General features: G+C 39.4%; 1 protein-coding gene across 11 annotated transcripts in view; it reads right to left on the bottom strand.

Annotated features, from left to right (window-relative positions):
• LOC105474973 (limb development membrane protein 1) overlaps positions 1–15,041 on the bottom strand; it is a 212,401-nt gene that overhangs the window by 72,802 nt on the left and 124,558 nt on the right. For all 11 annotated transcript variants that reach the window (XM_071094175.1, XM_071094177.1, XM_071094178.1 and 8 more), the window contains one exon: positions 11,350–11,422. In XM_071094175.1, coding sequence (XP_070950276.1) covers positions 11,350–11,422 — 73 coding nt within the window. The remainder of the gene's footprint in view (positions 1–11,349; positions 11,423–15,041) is intronic.

Raw genomic sequence — 15,041 nt, 5'->3', positions numbered from 1 at the left:
TTCATCTCTCATAAGTCAGACACTCCCTCGAACAGTGACAAACCAGCTAAAAGGTATAGCAATTCAATTCTGTTCCTAGGGACTAGGGACCAACTGGCCAGAAAAACCGATTTAGGAGGAGGAAACCTCACTGGGTCTCTCTAGGTGCAAAGAATGGTCCTTTCTCAAAGGTAGAGACTGAAAGGAGGATTCAGAACAACAACACAAGGCCAGCAACATCAGACACGGGGCAGATGCAATCTCACTAAGGGAATTCGGAGGCCTCTTTTTCTAAGCCCCTTTGGGGAATCACAAAATTCCAGTCTTATCCCAGGTTTCTAGGAGAAGTAAATCCATCCCCTTTGCAGCTCCTTGCTCACTTCTGCCCATCACTGAAGAGACAGCAATCAAATACCCTCCCTTTCGAAGACCCTGAGGTCTCAAATCCACTGAAACGTTATATAGCATTTTCAGAGTTCATGAGTTTAATCACTTTACTTGTTAATATATGATTGATATATTTATGAGAGGAGGGATGAAGCTAGTATAGAAATGCTCATAATGAATGAGCATTTCCATATAATGTGATTTACAGAAAGCACAGCTCTGTAAGATTTTCAGGTGTCTTTGAATCAAAGTTTAAACTACATAATAGTCTTAGTAATAAATATATTTTACTTTTATCTCCATTCTTTATCAATTAAACTGTGTATCTGTAATTAATGCTCATTTAACTTCTATATTTCATTGACTGGAAATACAATTCCAAACTATATTCATTCCCCATTCATGCAAAGATCTATTATTCTAGTAACCAGTTGAAGGCTAGAAAAAAATCAGCTCATGAGGCCGGGCACGGTGGCTCAAGCCTGTAATCCCAGCACTTTGGGAGGCTGAGACGGGAGGATTACAAGGTCAGCAGATCGAGACCATCCTGGCTAACACAGTGAAACCCCGTCTCTACTAAAAAATACAAAAAACTAGCCGGGCGAGGTGGCAGGCGCCTGTAGTCCCAGCTACTCAGGAGGCTGAGGCGGGAGAATGGGATGAACCTAGGAGGCGGAGCTTGCAGTGAGCTGAGATCTGGCCACTGCACTCCAGCCTGGGCAACAGAGCAAGACTTTGTCTCAAAAAAAAAAAAATCAGCTCATGAGTATTCAGAATTTCGGAAGAGAATGGACAGCAGAACAGACAGTATTCCTGCTGCCAATGTGAAATTAAGTGAAAAGACAAAAATGCCTATTTTGTGGGTATGTTTACAGAGCTCAGCACAAATGTCTAGACCACTCAATGTATGATTCTTCAAAGGAAAATAACTAAAATGGCATTTCTGAAATGCTGTGCTTTTATTTGCAGGTGATATAATACTAGGCACACAATAGGTAATTATTTAATACTGACTGACATGAATATAAAAATCAAAACTACATTCTTGTTGGCCTCAACTAAATCATACTTTTATTAAATGACTAGATTCATCTGGGATGACACATTATTCAAGGACAAGGCCACCCTTTATTATAATAGAGCAATACTTAAGGAAGAAATGTAAGCTTTTTTGAGTAAATATTTCATTATAAATGACCAGAAGGAAACAATGACTATTGTAAGAAATTATGACATATTGGAAACAAATTCTGAGGTACTATGTGGATTTAAGTCATACCAAAAATTTAACAAATCCTGAGGTACTATGTGGATTTAAGTTATACCAAAAATTTAACAAATCCTGAGGTACTATGTGGATTTAAGTTATACCAAAACTTTAAAATATCCTGAGGGACTGTATTATCATTACTTTATTTCCAGATGAATCTAAAATGTCCAGTGTCGGCATTGTCTAGTCAATAAGTCAAACTGGTAGACAAAACCTGTTTGGACAAGTCATGAGAAATAAAAAGGGATTCTCCAAGAAAACCACAAAGCAGCTCATTTAAGGTCAATTTAATGGTATTATTCTGTTTTCCTTCCAGCCCCAACATAAGATTTCACTACCTCAAAGGAAATTGTAAGAGTATCTATTTGCATTCCCCTTAGGTGATTGGCAGTTCAACACCAATTAGTTCAAAATTACACTGTTACTAACATGCAATAAAAACAACACCTTTCATCTTTCTTACATAGGTAAGAATAACTTCAGAGCCAATAACTTTGATCAAATAAGTATTTTTGATCCTGCCCCACCCGTCTCTTTGGATTCAGGAAAACTAATAGCTGAAGGCAACTTTTCCCAGCTTTATTCTTAAGCTGAAAAACTAGTGTGGTATTAAAAATATTTTGCTTCCAAGATAACAGAATTTCCCAAAGTCCAGTATTTATTCAATAACTAAGCTGTCCTTATAACTTTCTTAATATATGACAGCCTTCATATATAAAAGTAGAGATACTAAGTATTTAATTTAAAATATAAAATGTATTTTTTAAAACAAATACAAATTTCCAATTAGATATGCAAGCCCTTCAAATAATTGGTGCAATACAATTATCTCCCTAAACAATTCAGTGTCCTAAACTTAGTCTCATAATGAATACTATTTGGAAGTAGATACCTCTAACATAAACAGATTGATGTCACATTTAACTTTTAATTTAGCATATAACCAAAAAAAAGTTTGATTAGAAAATATTATCCAAGAAGCTCTTTAAAAATTTGATTATACTTATTACTTTAAATTTGACCAAAGTGATCTCTATCACGAAGAATGTGAGGTCACTCAAATACTATAAATTATTTCTAATCACTTAGGCAAACAACTTTGTTGTTAAAGCCCAAATCTCCTAATAATTCACAGAGCAAACAGTTTCCATCTCTCTAAGCAAACACTACTTACTGTACACCACAGGGCTAACGCTGATTAGGCAAACTCCAGAAAGCATTTGAAAACTGAAGCCAGGACATTCAAATCTCTAACGTATCTATTTCAACATGGACTAACACTGTTACTGTCTACAAAGGAGAGAGTAGCCCATACACTCAGAGACTCTGTATCTACGTCTATTCCACTTGTACTGCTAATAATTATTAAAATAATAGTTTCTTTTTACTTTTGACATATCCACAAAATTATGGCTATTGACCTAGTAATGTGAGGCTTTTGAGATCCAACACAACTGTGAAAATGCAAATATACTTTCATTATTAATGACTGCAAAATAGAAATTGTTAAACAATCAACTTTAGCAACATTATATAATGCTGTGTACAATTAAAACAATGGTTTGGCTTTTTCTACTTTAGATATAAGCTACTAGATCTAAACTAGTTAAGACGTTAAGATAATTTTTAAACCTTTATGTTTATATAAGCTACTATTGGGAATACCATCATCTATCTAGGTTGTAGTTGAGAAAGCAGCTCGGACATATTAAATTCATCTTCTATTACACAAATTTGGATTTTTTTTTTCTTTATTGAGGTGGACTCTCGCTCTGTTGTCCAGGCTGGAGTGCACTGGCATGATCTCGGCTCACTGCAACCTCTGCTGCCCAAGTTCAAGTGATTCTCCTGCCTCAGCCTCCCGAGTAGCTGGGATTACAGGCATGCGCCACCACGCCCGGCTAATTTTGTATTTTTAGTAGAGACGGGGTTTCACCATGTCGGCTAGGCTGGTCTTGAACTCCCGACCTCAGGTGATCCACCTGCCTCGGCCTCCCAAAATGTTGGGATTACAGGCGTGAGCCACTGCACCCAGCCAATTTGGATCATTTTTATACAACTCTCTCTATATATATTTCATAAAATATATGATATTTAACTCATTCTATAGTTTATTATTCCAAAGCATTCCTCATTTACTGATTTTATATTAGCATATTTTCTGGCAGTCACCTCATTTTATCTTGGAAAAACATCATTTCTTGGGGCCGCATTTTATTGTCATAAATTGTGATTAAAGAGCCCAAGAAGCTGAATAAATTATAACAAGGAATATCTGACCATTTCAGATCCTTGGACACAAATGTTTTTTGATGATATTTGATCACTTTCACGCTAATATCAGACATGTCTCAAAGTGGCCCAGAGTCTGATAAATTCAAAATGTTCTCCCTTCAGTGATGTAACTAACAGCAAATAGTATTTATAGGATTGTCATTGCCAGAACCTAGAAGAATGCCTAGAGGAAGCCAAGATGAAAGTAATTTAGAGGACAGAAGAAAATCTGACGTGAGCTTTCATATATCATTAAGTATGTTATATGAAAGAATGTAAAGACCAATTTAGCAAATCACCTTGCCAATGATAACTGAAAATGCCTCTGACAGAATACTACTCTAATATAGTCTAAAGAAGCAACCACTCTAAGAATCAACCCTACATGCCACCGTCAGCTTTGGCACCTTCATAAAATTTCCTGGCAAATTCAACTTGGTTATGAACAGCAAGATTCAAGGACTGATGATGACATTAAGTGCTTCTGACAGGTCACAAGCTCCACAAAAAGCTTGTGTAAGACATGTCTTGATTTTTTTCAATCCCTTTATTTTTATCTTTCAGGATAAAAAGGTATTGCAATCTGACACCCAGCAAAAATGAAACAACAATATCATCTGTGCTCTTAAGGCTAACTAATTAATACAAGCTTCAATGGCAAGGACTTTTTTTTTTTAGATGGAGTCTCGCTCTGTTGCCCAGGCTGGAGTGCAATGGCGCAATCTCGGCTCACTGCAACCCCCGCCTCCAGGTTCAAGCGATTCTCCTGCCCCAGCTTCCCAAACAGCTGGGATTACAGGCGCCTGCCACCACACCCGCTAATTTTTGTATTTTTAAGAGAGACCAGGTTTCACCATGCCAGCCAGGCAGGTCTTGAACGCCCAACCTCAGGCGATCTGCCTGCCTCAGCCTCCCAAAGTGCTGGGATTATAGGCGTGAACCACTGAAAAAATTAGAATCAAGCAGAAAGTAACTGCTATAAGAAGTGATACACTAACTTTTTATCATGAAGATGAAAATAGTGTCTAAAGAAACTGAGTTGAACTATTAACTTCAAAGACTACAATATTTTAAAATTAATTAAAAGAACTCCAGAGGTTTTGAACTTAAACAACAAAAAATAATTTCTATTCATTATGGTACTACTTCTAAAGTTACCCAGTATACCCATAGGCTATACACACACAAATGCTAATTATTTCAATTAATGCCATTGCATTACTTAAACATTTAAACATGTTAAGTGTCTCTGTGTGTGTGTGTGTGTGTGTGTGTGTGTGTGTGTGTGTGTGTGTGTGTGTATCCTCTTCATGCTGGGAAGGAATTACAAAAGGTTTTCTACCACAATTAATGTAATGGGATTTTCTGTTGCGCTACTCTCTAGGAGTGTTGGAGTAGAAATGGTTCTTAATTACTCACACTCCATGGCCAAAACAGTAAGGGGAAAACTGTCTTCTTTCAGCCTCTTCACTAACACTCCAATGCATATGGTCTTCCTGTCCCTCAACTTTGGTGTGTCCTTGGCAGTCTCCACTATGGGCCTTCCTAAGAAATCTCTCCAAGTGATTCTGTCTGGTCTTGTCACCAAATTTTACTTTCTCTTCCTTCTTCACTTCTACGGTAAAATGACAACTCTCCATCATGTGCGTTTTTCATCTATTAATTTACTTATGGGACACACGTTTACCACATATCCACCATGTGTCTAGCAACATTATAGAATCAGGTTACAGAGGGAAAGAAAACTAACAAAAATCCCTGCCCCAGTGAGGTGCAGTGGCTCACACCTGTAATTTACAAAAATCCCTGCCCCAGTCAGGTGCAGTGGCTCACACCTGTAATTTTAATACTTTGGGAAGCCAAGGCTGGCAGATCACTTAAGCCCAGGAGTCTGACACCAGCCTGGGCAAAACCCTGTCTCTACAAAAAAACACAAAAATTAGCCGGGTATGGTGGTGGGCGCCTGTAGTCTTAGCTACTCAGGAGGCTAAAGGGGAAGGATCACCTGAGCCTGGGAGGTGGAGGCCACAGTGAGCTGTGATTGTGTTACTGCACTCCAGCCTGGGTGACAGAGTGAGACCTTGTCTCAATCAATATAATTAAATAAATAAATCCCTGGAGTTCATGTTCTAGTGTGGAGAGACAGGCAATATACTTACTAAAAGGCTTAACATGTGAGATAGTAAAAAATGCTACAGAAAAAAAATAATGCAGGAAAGGGGAAGCGTAGAGCAGAGGCAGGACTTAGTGATACAATCGATATCCACAAGGCTCACTCCAGAGTGTGGGAAAGCTCCACGAAAGGGTATTTAGGTAAAGACCTGGAAGAGACAAGGTGGCCAGAAACACAATAAAAATGCCGCAAGGGAAGGGACTCAGTGGGGGAAGAGTGAAGAGACAGCAGGCATCAGACATGGGGCAGGAGTGAGCAGCCACTGCAAGGACTCTTGCTGTTATCCAGACTGAAACAGAAACCATCATCCAAGGACTTGGAGCAAATAAGTGGGAAGATCTGACTCACATTGTCAGAGACTCTCTCTGACTCACTAGGCCCAGGACAGATATGCATGGAAGCCATTAGGAAGCTACCACAGAAACCTCTCCAAGGGGTGACTGCTGCCAAACCAGGGTGGTGGCAGCACAGGTGATGAGAATGGTCAGATTCTGGAACTGTTATGAAGCTGGAGCCAACAGCTTTGCAGAAGGAATCCATATGGGAATTAAGAGAAGGAGACTCCAAGGATTTGGCCTGAGTACCTGGAAGAATGATTTGTCACCTGTAGAGAAGGGTTGATGGCAAAAGAAGCAAAATCTGGGAGTAAGATCTTGAGTTTACTTTGGACATATGTTTAAGATGCCTATTGGACATCCAAACAGAAATGTCCACTAGACAGTTAGATCTTTAAGTTCAAAGCTCAGAGTAGAGGTCACAGCTTATAGGGGGTATTTAAAGCCATGAGACCAGATGAAATAACAAGGGAGTAAAAGCAAATAGAGAATTTGAAGGATGGAGGCATAAGACTTTCCAGGTGAAGAAGTTACAGACACAGAAAAGCTAGAAAAGTAGATTGAGAAAAAAGCAGCCCATTAAATAAAAGGAACAGGAAAGTATGGTGAGCTGAAAACTAAGTGGAATAAAAGATATTTCGAGGAGGAAAGAGAGTAAGATAAGCACTATGAAGTCACAGACCAACTTGACCATGGCATTTCATGGAACAGTAGAAGCAAGAGTGAGTTTCAAAACAAAATGTGAAACCCATGAGCACACAACTCTTGTGAGCTTTGCCATGAAGACCAAAGGAATGGGTGGTGAGCTGGAGGAGATATGGGGTCAAGGCAGATTCCTTCCTCTGTCTCTTTCTGGGAAAATTATAGCATATCTTTATGCCGATGGAAAGGATCCAGTTGGGGAAAAACTGGATCATGACAGAGAGACAGACAGAAAGAGTACAACTGCTAGATCGTGTCCTTGAATCGGCAAGAAGAGATGGAATCCAGGGCACCAGGAGAGCGCTGGCATTAGCCAAGCACACAGACAATTCAGCCACAGCATCAAGGGAAAAGGCAGCAGGTGTGAAGGGAGCTGCAGGGAGGTGGGTTGGCATGAAGGAAAAAGCTTGTGAAAATTCTCTTATGATTGCTTCTATTTTCTTAAGAAAATAGAAAACAAGGTCACCAGTGGAGATTAAGGATGGTGAAGATCTGAGGGAAGAAAAGACAGAATAAAGTCATCTAGGAAAATGTAAAGTTAATTTAGGATACTGGTCACATATATAAAGGAAGGCCAGGCAGGAGGGTCAGTCAGCCAGCCAGGAGTGAGAGCACAGAACACTGAGAGGAAAGCAGAATGAAGGCTCGGGTTTCACTGGTTCCACTACAATCCAGCAAGACCACGAAAGGGAGCTAAGAGTGTATGCAGGGGACTAATTCTAACAACAGCCCAGGAATGTAAACTGTGCAAGGAAGTAGGGGGATGGGGGAATGATGGAGGGGAGGTGAGAAAAAGGTGTTAGGATCAGGGCATGTTAAATCTCCACACTGAAGAATTGTAGGAAATGGGAGTGCTAGAAGAAGTGAACTGGAAAAAGAAGTGGTAGGTGGAGAGTAGGATGCTTCATTGTAAGATTATGCAAAAGAACTTGAGTGGGTTATGTCACAGGCATGAGCGGGTGAGGCAGACAACCACAGGGGCAGGGAAGGAGTGTCCCGGAGTGATGGGAAGGACACACGCACAGACACAAAATCACCACGAAAAAGGCACAGAATCAGAGAAGGATTAGAAACGAGGAGCAAAAATCTTCCAGCAGGGAGCAGAAAAGGCCTGGGAGGTGAGCAAATGGCAGGACTAGGTCACGGTCTGACGACATGAGATCCAAAGTGCTGGAGAGTAGTAAAAGGGAGCAGGAGGGTACCTCCTCAAACTCCAGGACCAGCCAAATGAGGGATGTGGGTAGAAGCGAGCCATCACATAAGCGGGTGGCAGGAACGTGTGCCAAGTTTCTCCGAGCAAGAAAGTGGCAGTTGAAGATACAGGGGTTTTGTTCATGAGTTAACTCTCAGTTCCAAATGGCACAAGCAGAAAGTTTCAGAAGCTAGAGGAAAGTGGAAAATCAGGTCAGAAATGGGACGTATAGAGACAGGGGGGCAGAGTCCAGGGTGCAAGGAGTCTGGATGTTCTGGGTTCCATGTGCTCACCATGATAAAGAGGAGTGACAGACAAAATGTACCCATTAGTCCTGACAGTCCCAAAGCAGATGGCAGAGGGGAGGCTGTGTGCTGCGGGGAAGGGGAAGGCGGCCTGCCGAGATCACACTGAGTTCTGTGGACATCTCTCTACTCCTGCCATGACAACAGGGACATGAGGGAGGTGCTGTCTTGGCCAAACGACAGGTGCTCTGGGGCTCCCTCCTGTCTCAGAAACACAGAACTCTTTCCTCTCTATTCCTTTTTTCAAGTAGTTAAGCACTAGATAAAAATCTATAAATTCTTGTCCTTTTTTCTCCTCTTCTTCAGTCAACTAGCCTATGATCTTGAGACTCAGCATCTTAATTCATCTGCACAATATTTAGTGCTTAATTAAGATGTGCAATAAGCAAACAGGGAAAGAGAAAGGGTAGAGAGTGGCTGATAACAGGATGGCTTACTCAGGATACCAATTAACATTATCACAGCACACAGCTTTGCTTTACTTTACTAACATTCCATGAAACAATAACAATATTAACAGGAACAAAACCTCCCAATAACTTTATACCTATAGCACCATCAAGTGTCAAATAAACAAGTGAGAAGTCACAGTCAGGCATTCCAACACAAAGCTATACTGATTATTTTTAAAACCAGGCATGAAAATTCAACTCCAGCAATATCATAACTAACACAATAACTCATGTTACTTTAAAAAAAAGTAGTGTTATTTCTACAGTGAAGCACTTCTTGGTGCTGGCTGTCACGTTTTTTCGCATAACTGTATAACGGCGCTCAGAGTAAGCCACGCTGACATCCCAAAGATTCCTGCAATGCACACTACGTATTCCAACACACACTAAGAAAGCACCGCCAGGAACTCTACGATAAATCAGCAAAGGAATCTGTATTTTTAAAAAAGTATTTTACTCTCATTATTCTGGAATTCTTTTTACTAGCAAAAGTAAAACAATAAACACTTTACTTTTGTTTTATAATTTAAAACAGAGTAACTGTTATAACAAAACACAATAGTCATAATACTAGATTAAATAAAATCCAGGGGGATGGTTTCTCTTACTAACCTCCTATTTCTATTTTCTTAAGAAATGGTGAGTCGTGATTTTTTGTCTTGCTTTCCTACACATATTTCTAAGCATACTCTACCGAAGCTCACGATTCTTAATCTGTATTAGTCAAAATGTCCATTTTGCCACAGAACCATTTATGTTATTAACATAAATCATTTAGCTCTTTATTTTCCACCTGAAATAGTCCACAGTGGCTAACCAGCAGCAAACAGCAAAATCATAATTATCCTAACATATCACTTAAGAGTTTCACTGAAAAGATTTCAGACAATCTACCAAACGGATCATAAATAGTGCACGGCCTACCAAAATGGTGTGTAAAACAATTAATTTAGTATTAGTTGTCCCCCCATCCACCCTCCTCCCCAGGTCCATCCGTCTCTTCTCTGTAACATTTCGACGCCAGGGAGGTGTTTTTACTGATTGTGGCTTGGCTTCATTTTATGAGACATTCAGCCATCTAGCAAGGGTTTCCTTTTCCACTTCTTTACATATGGTCAGCCACTTTTAAACTGGAGGAGCCAGAGGATTTATAAAGATTCTAGAAAGGCCTTTTTTATTTTTCCTGCCGTGGAAGGGGAAAGTGAGAAAGGCTGTATTTCTGGATTTTGTTTTGTTTTGACTGAAGTCAATTCAAGTTCTTCAGTTCATGGGGGGCTACATTTTACTCTTCCTGGTGTCAGCCTCCTCATCTGTGAAATAGAAGCGGCGGCTGCCTGAGGCTGAAACCATCCCACAGGCAGGCAGGCAGGCAGCAGCTTGACACATACTCTTCACCACGCAGGCAGGCTCACTGCACAGCAGCATGGTTATCCAAATAGGATACATTTATTATAATATTCACTGCTTTAAGGAAACTTTATAAAGCTGACATTGTTGACTAAAGTTTATATCTCTGAAATTAAACAGGTTTAAATATGAAAGTAGTTTTAATTAACTTAGAAGAATAAAAAACATATGTAGTTCCAGTCTAAAAGTTTATCTGTATCAAATTATAGAATGTTACTGACAAGAACCCTCTAGAACAGATACAAACTGAAATTCTTGGATCTAAGACAAAAGCTCTAAAATATTATGAACACTTTTGGGGTGATGATTTACATTCACTGTTTATAACTGAAGAAAGTAGGTATCTACCTATTTCTCAGTATTTCATAAACTAACCTTCTATTTTATACCTACTCTTGAATCATGTTTCTGAAATGCAGTTAGCTATTAATTATCTAATCTTGTTGGCGGGAGACTGGTTTTTCAACATTTGAAAATTACTTAAGTAAAATTAAAGAAAATGTACCTATACTATCTGTTAAACTATATCATTAACTCTTTTCTTCATTGGTTCCTCAAAAATGATCAGTAATTAAAAATTAAACTTTAAAGTCATATGCTTGAAACATAAACACAGTTGGCAGTAGAGAGGTGCCTAGTCCCTCAGTGGCCAAAGTCTCACAAAGAATGGGTCTTGCTCGGTTACAGCTCATCTCAGCCAGGGTCTGCAATAAACCTCGCTTCACCAGGGAAGTTCTTTTGTTACTCTAAAGTGTCCTCCTCTTGTAGCAGCACAAGATACAGAGAGGTTTATATTTTTTCCCTTCAATTATCTATCTTTTTGAAATTAAAGAGTTTTTTTTATCCCAGTCTAAATATGTAATATATACATACCATTTAGTCGTCTCTGGAGTGCTTCTTCCTCTAAGGTAATGATATAAATCTGTTCATCCAGGTCTTCAAGAATCTAAATTTAAAGATAAAACTATTCAACAATGCAACGTTACAAAACTAATGCTTATGAGACCATTTAGGCTATTTGGTCTATTTATTTTAGATAATGTATTCATTCAAATTTCTAAGAACCCAAAATAAAAAAGCTCCAACTATTTTATTTACAAATTAAATATAAATACTTTAGTATATAACCAACCACATCAAAAGTTATCACAAACCCTATATACATTTAAATTGGATATTTTTAAAGTTTAAGGGATTAAACTAAGGAACTCTTCTCAATGGCCAACAAATGTATGAACTTTAGGGTTTTTTAGTGACATTCTGAGATGCGGGTTACATGTATGAATTTTTTTATTATTTATTTATTTATTGTTTATTTGTTTGTTTGAGACAGAGTCTCACTCTATTGCCCAGGCTGGAGTACAGTGGCATGATAATCTCAGCTCACTGCAACCTCCGCCTCCCGGGTTCAAGCAATCCTCCCACCTCAGCCTCCTTAGTGGCTGGGACTACAGGCGCACACCACCATGCTCAGCTAATTTTTGTATTTTTAGTAGAGACAGGTTTCACCGTGCTGACCAGGCTGGTCTTGAACTCCTGACCTCAGGCTATCTGCTTGCCTCAGCCTCCCAAAGTGCTGGGATTATAGGCATGAGCCACCATGCCCGGCCTACATGTATCAATTTTAAACAGTCAAAAAACTAATTACGGTGAATAACTACAGTAAATACACGCCCAAGCCAATATTTTAGAGATAGAAGGAACAGACACCCAGTCCAACATTTGTTTTCTCATTTACATTTACCTACATAATGTCTACAACAAGAAATCCATAAACTATATCAGAAACATGCAATACTTTCCATTTATATCATCTATACGTACTAAAAACGCTCCATGAATATTAAAGATTGGTATTATCAAAATCATCCAATAGATCAAAATCTAGAGAAGGGGTATGTTTACATATAAACCAAGTTATACAACAGTAGTTCAAAAAAAAAAAAAAAACCACACTAATAATTTACCAATTGTATGGGATATTGTCTGCATTGTTAAAAAACCTAAAATTGATTTAATTCTAGTTTTGTTAACATAGCTATCCTTCTGAGAGGATCCCTATTATCTTCCCAGCTGTAGGGAAAATCTGAAAGAAGTCTAGAGCTGCTATCAGTGTTCCATATCTTCACCTTCAAACTACTTACACTCAGCAAAAAAATAAACTGTGAGGAGCTAATGGACAAAAAGATAGAAACCATATATACGTCTCCTTTCAGATTTTAAAGTATTTTCAGAAAACAGATTTTCAAATCATGCAATCCCTGTCAGATGTCAAATTTATACAGCTGGTGTGAAATTTATTTGAAGCAATCCAATAATTCCCAGCCTTTCAACAAATCTTTACGGTCCCCTCTGACCTAGCACTGAACTCATCACTGGCACACATATCAACTTGATCCTTGAGAAGCCTGACTTGGAAGGTGAGAAAAAATAAATACTAAAATAATAATCAACAGTAATCAACAAATAAATATACAAACAAATAATGACAAAGAATGACCATCCTATGAGGAAGAAAGCAATAGGAAGAAAAGGGGAAGGGACACCTAAACGGCCAGCCAGCAAGCCCTGTCCAAAGAGGGAACATGTAGGCTGAAAATGCTACTCCTGAGGAGAAAGAGTGCTACACAGAGAAGGTCTACTGGATGCAACGGGTCAGGGGAGAGGAATCCCAGAGAAAACCCACATGTCTGGGACCAGGTCCTTGGGGGCCATCATCCGAAGTTCCTTTCTCATCAACACTTCTCTTCACTTTCTACTATCTGGATCAGAATTGACATTTTTTTACTGAAGGTCTAACGCGTACAAAATGATTTTTATCTTTCTTATGCAAATCATCCAAGAATTACTTATCACTACTGGTATGTCTTAGGTGAATGCGTGACTGATGTAGTTTGGCTATTTGTCCCTTCCAAACCTCATGTTGAAATCTAATCCCCTGTATTGGAGGTGGGACCAGGGGGGTATTTAGGTCATGGAGGTGGATCTCTCATGAATAACCGATTTGGTGCTGACCATACAGTAATAACTGAGTTCTTGCTCTATTTGTTCACATGACAGCAGGTTGTTCAAAAGAGTGTGGACCTCTCTCTCGCCTGCTCCCTCTCTTGCCCTGTGACACAAATGCTCCTCGTTCAACTCTCGCCATGATCGGAAGCTTCCTGAAGCACTAGCCAGAGGCAGGTCCCAGTGCCATGCTTCTTGTACAGCGTGCAGAACCATAAGCCAAATAAACCTCTTTTCCTTGTAAATTACTCAGTCTCAGATTTATACCAATGCATAATAGACTGATGCAGTGGCAATGTGAACAACACACATATATTTGTGTTAAGTGCTTATGAGCACCATCCTCCTTGATTTCTACAACACTCCTATGAAAAACAGACTGTTCTCATCTCCATTTTATATTCCAAGAAACAGGGTTACCAAAGAAATGTTACGTGCCTTCAAAGCCTATACTCAACTACTATGGGCTAATGGGGGCTTAAATATGGGTAAGACATAGTCCTTGACCTCAAACGGCTTATATTCTAGTGTAGCAGAAGAGACCAGATGAATTAAAAAAATAATTAGAAGATTTGTGAAAGTCATAATGATGGCTTAAATAAAACATTACAAAAGTTCAAAGGAAGAAAAACTATTCCCAGATGGAGAGAAAAAAGTTTTGGCCAGTGTTTTTGATGGTAGTAGCATAGCAGCATCTTATCTGACAGCTTAAATTACCAAAAGAAAGGCATTTCCATCAGAGGAAACTGTAAGCAAAACACAGAAGTGGAGGGGTACAAAGTCCACTCGGCAAGAAAGCGGTTTTACAGCGCTGGAGCTTACAGCCAAATAGAATAGCAGAGCAGCCTCTGGTCTGAAACCAGCCTCTTGGGTTCACATTCTGCCCCGTCATAGATCTCTGATCTTGTACAAGCTACTTAATCTTCCCGAAATGGCACTAGTTTAGCCGTAAAATAAGAATAACACTATCTAACTTACAGGTTTGTCATCAGGATAAAATGAAATTATGTGTGTAAAATACAGTGTTTATTGCTAGCATATACAATACACTCAATTACTCAATAAATAATCTTTATTATTGAATGTTACCAACGAGAAAAGAAACAAAGATAAGACTCTGAAGACACTGTTAATGTTAGAAATGCAAAATGCTTGTTCCCCGGTGCCACAAAGAAATAGCACCCAAACATTAATTTTGTCAGCAAGGCAATTTTTATTTCTACAGAAGGGTGAGACTCGCAAATGGAGTAATGGCGAGAGCACACCTGGACAGGGGAGGAGAAGGAGTTCTTATTCCTGACACGGGGCCCTACTGCTGTGTCGCTCCCCTATTGGCTAGGGTTGGAACACACAGTCTAAGCTAATTCTGACTGGCTATTTTAAAGAGAGCAGGGGTATGAGCCAGAGCGGCGGGGTGACTAGTCTGGTGGGAAGGACGGTTAGGAACAGGTAATTAAAGGTGACTTAGGTCAGAGCAGGTGACCTGGAGTGACTCAGGTCAAAGAAGGTGACCAGGGGTGAGTCAGGATGGAGCAGGTGACCAGAGAACAGATGTGAAC

The sequence above is a fragment of the Macaca nemestrina genome, chromosome 4 (genome assembly GCF_043159975.1).
Source record: "Macaca nemestrina isolate mMacNem1 chromosome 4, mMacNem.hap1, whole genome shotgun sequence".
Taxonomy (NCBI): domain Eukaryota; kingdom Metazoa; phylum Chordata; class Mammalia; order Primates; family Cercopithecidae; genus Macaca; species Macaca nemestrina.
This window is presented reverse-complemented; position numbering and strand designations above follow the sequence as displayed.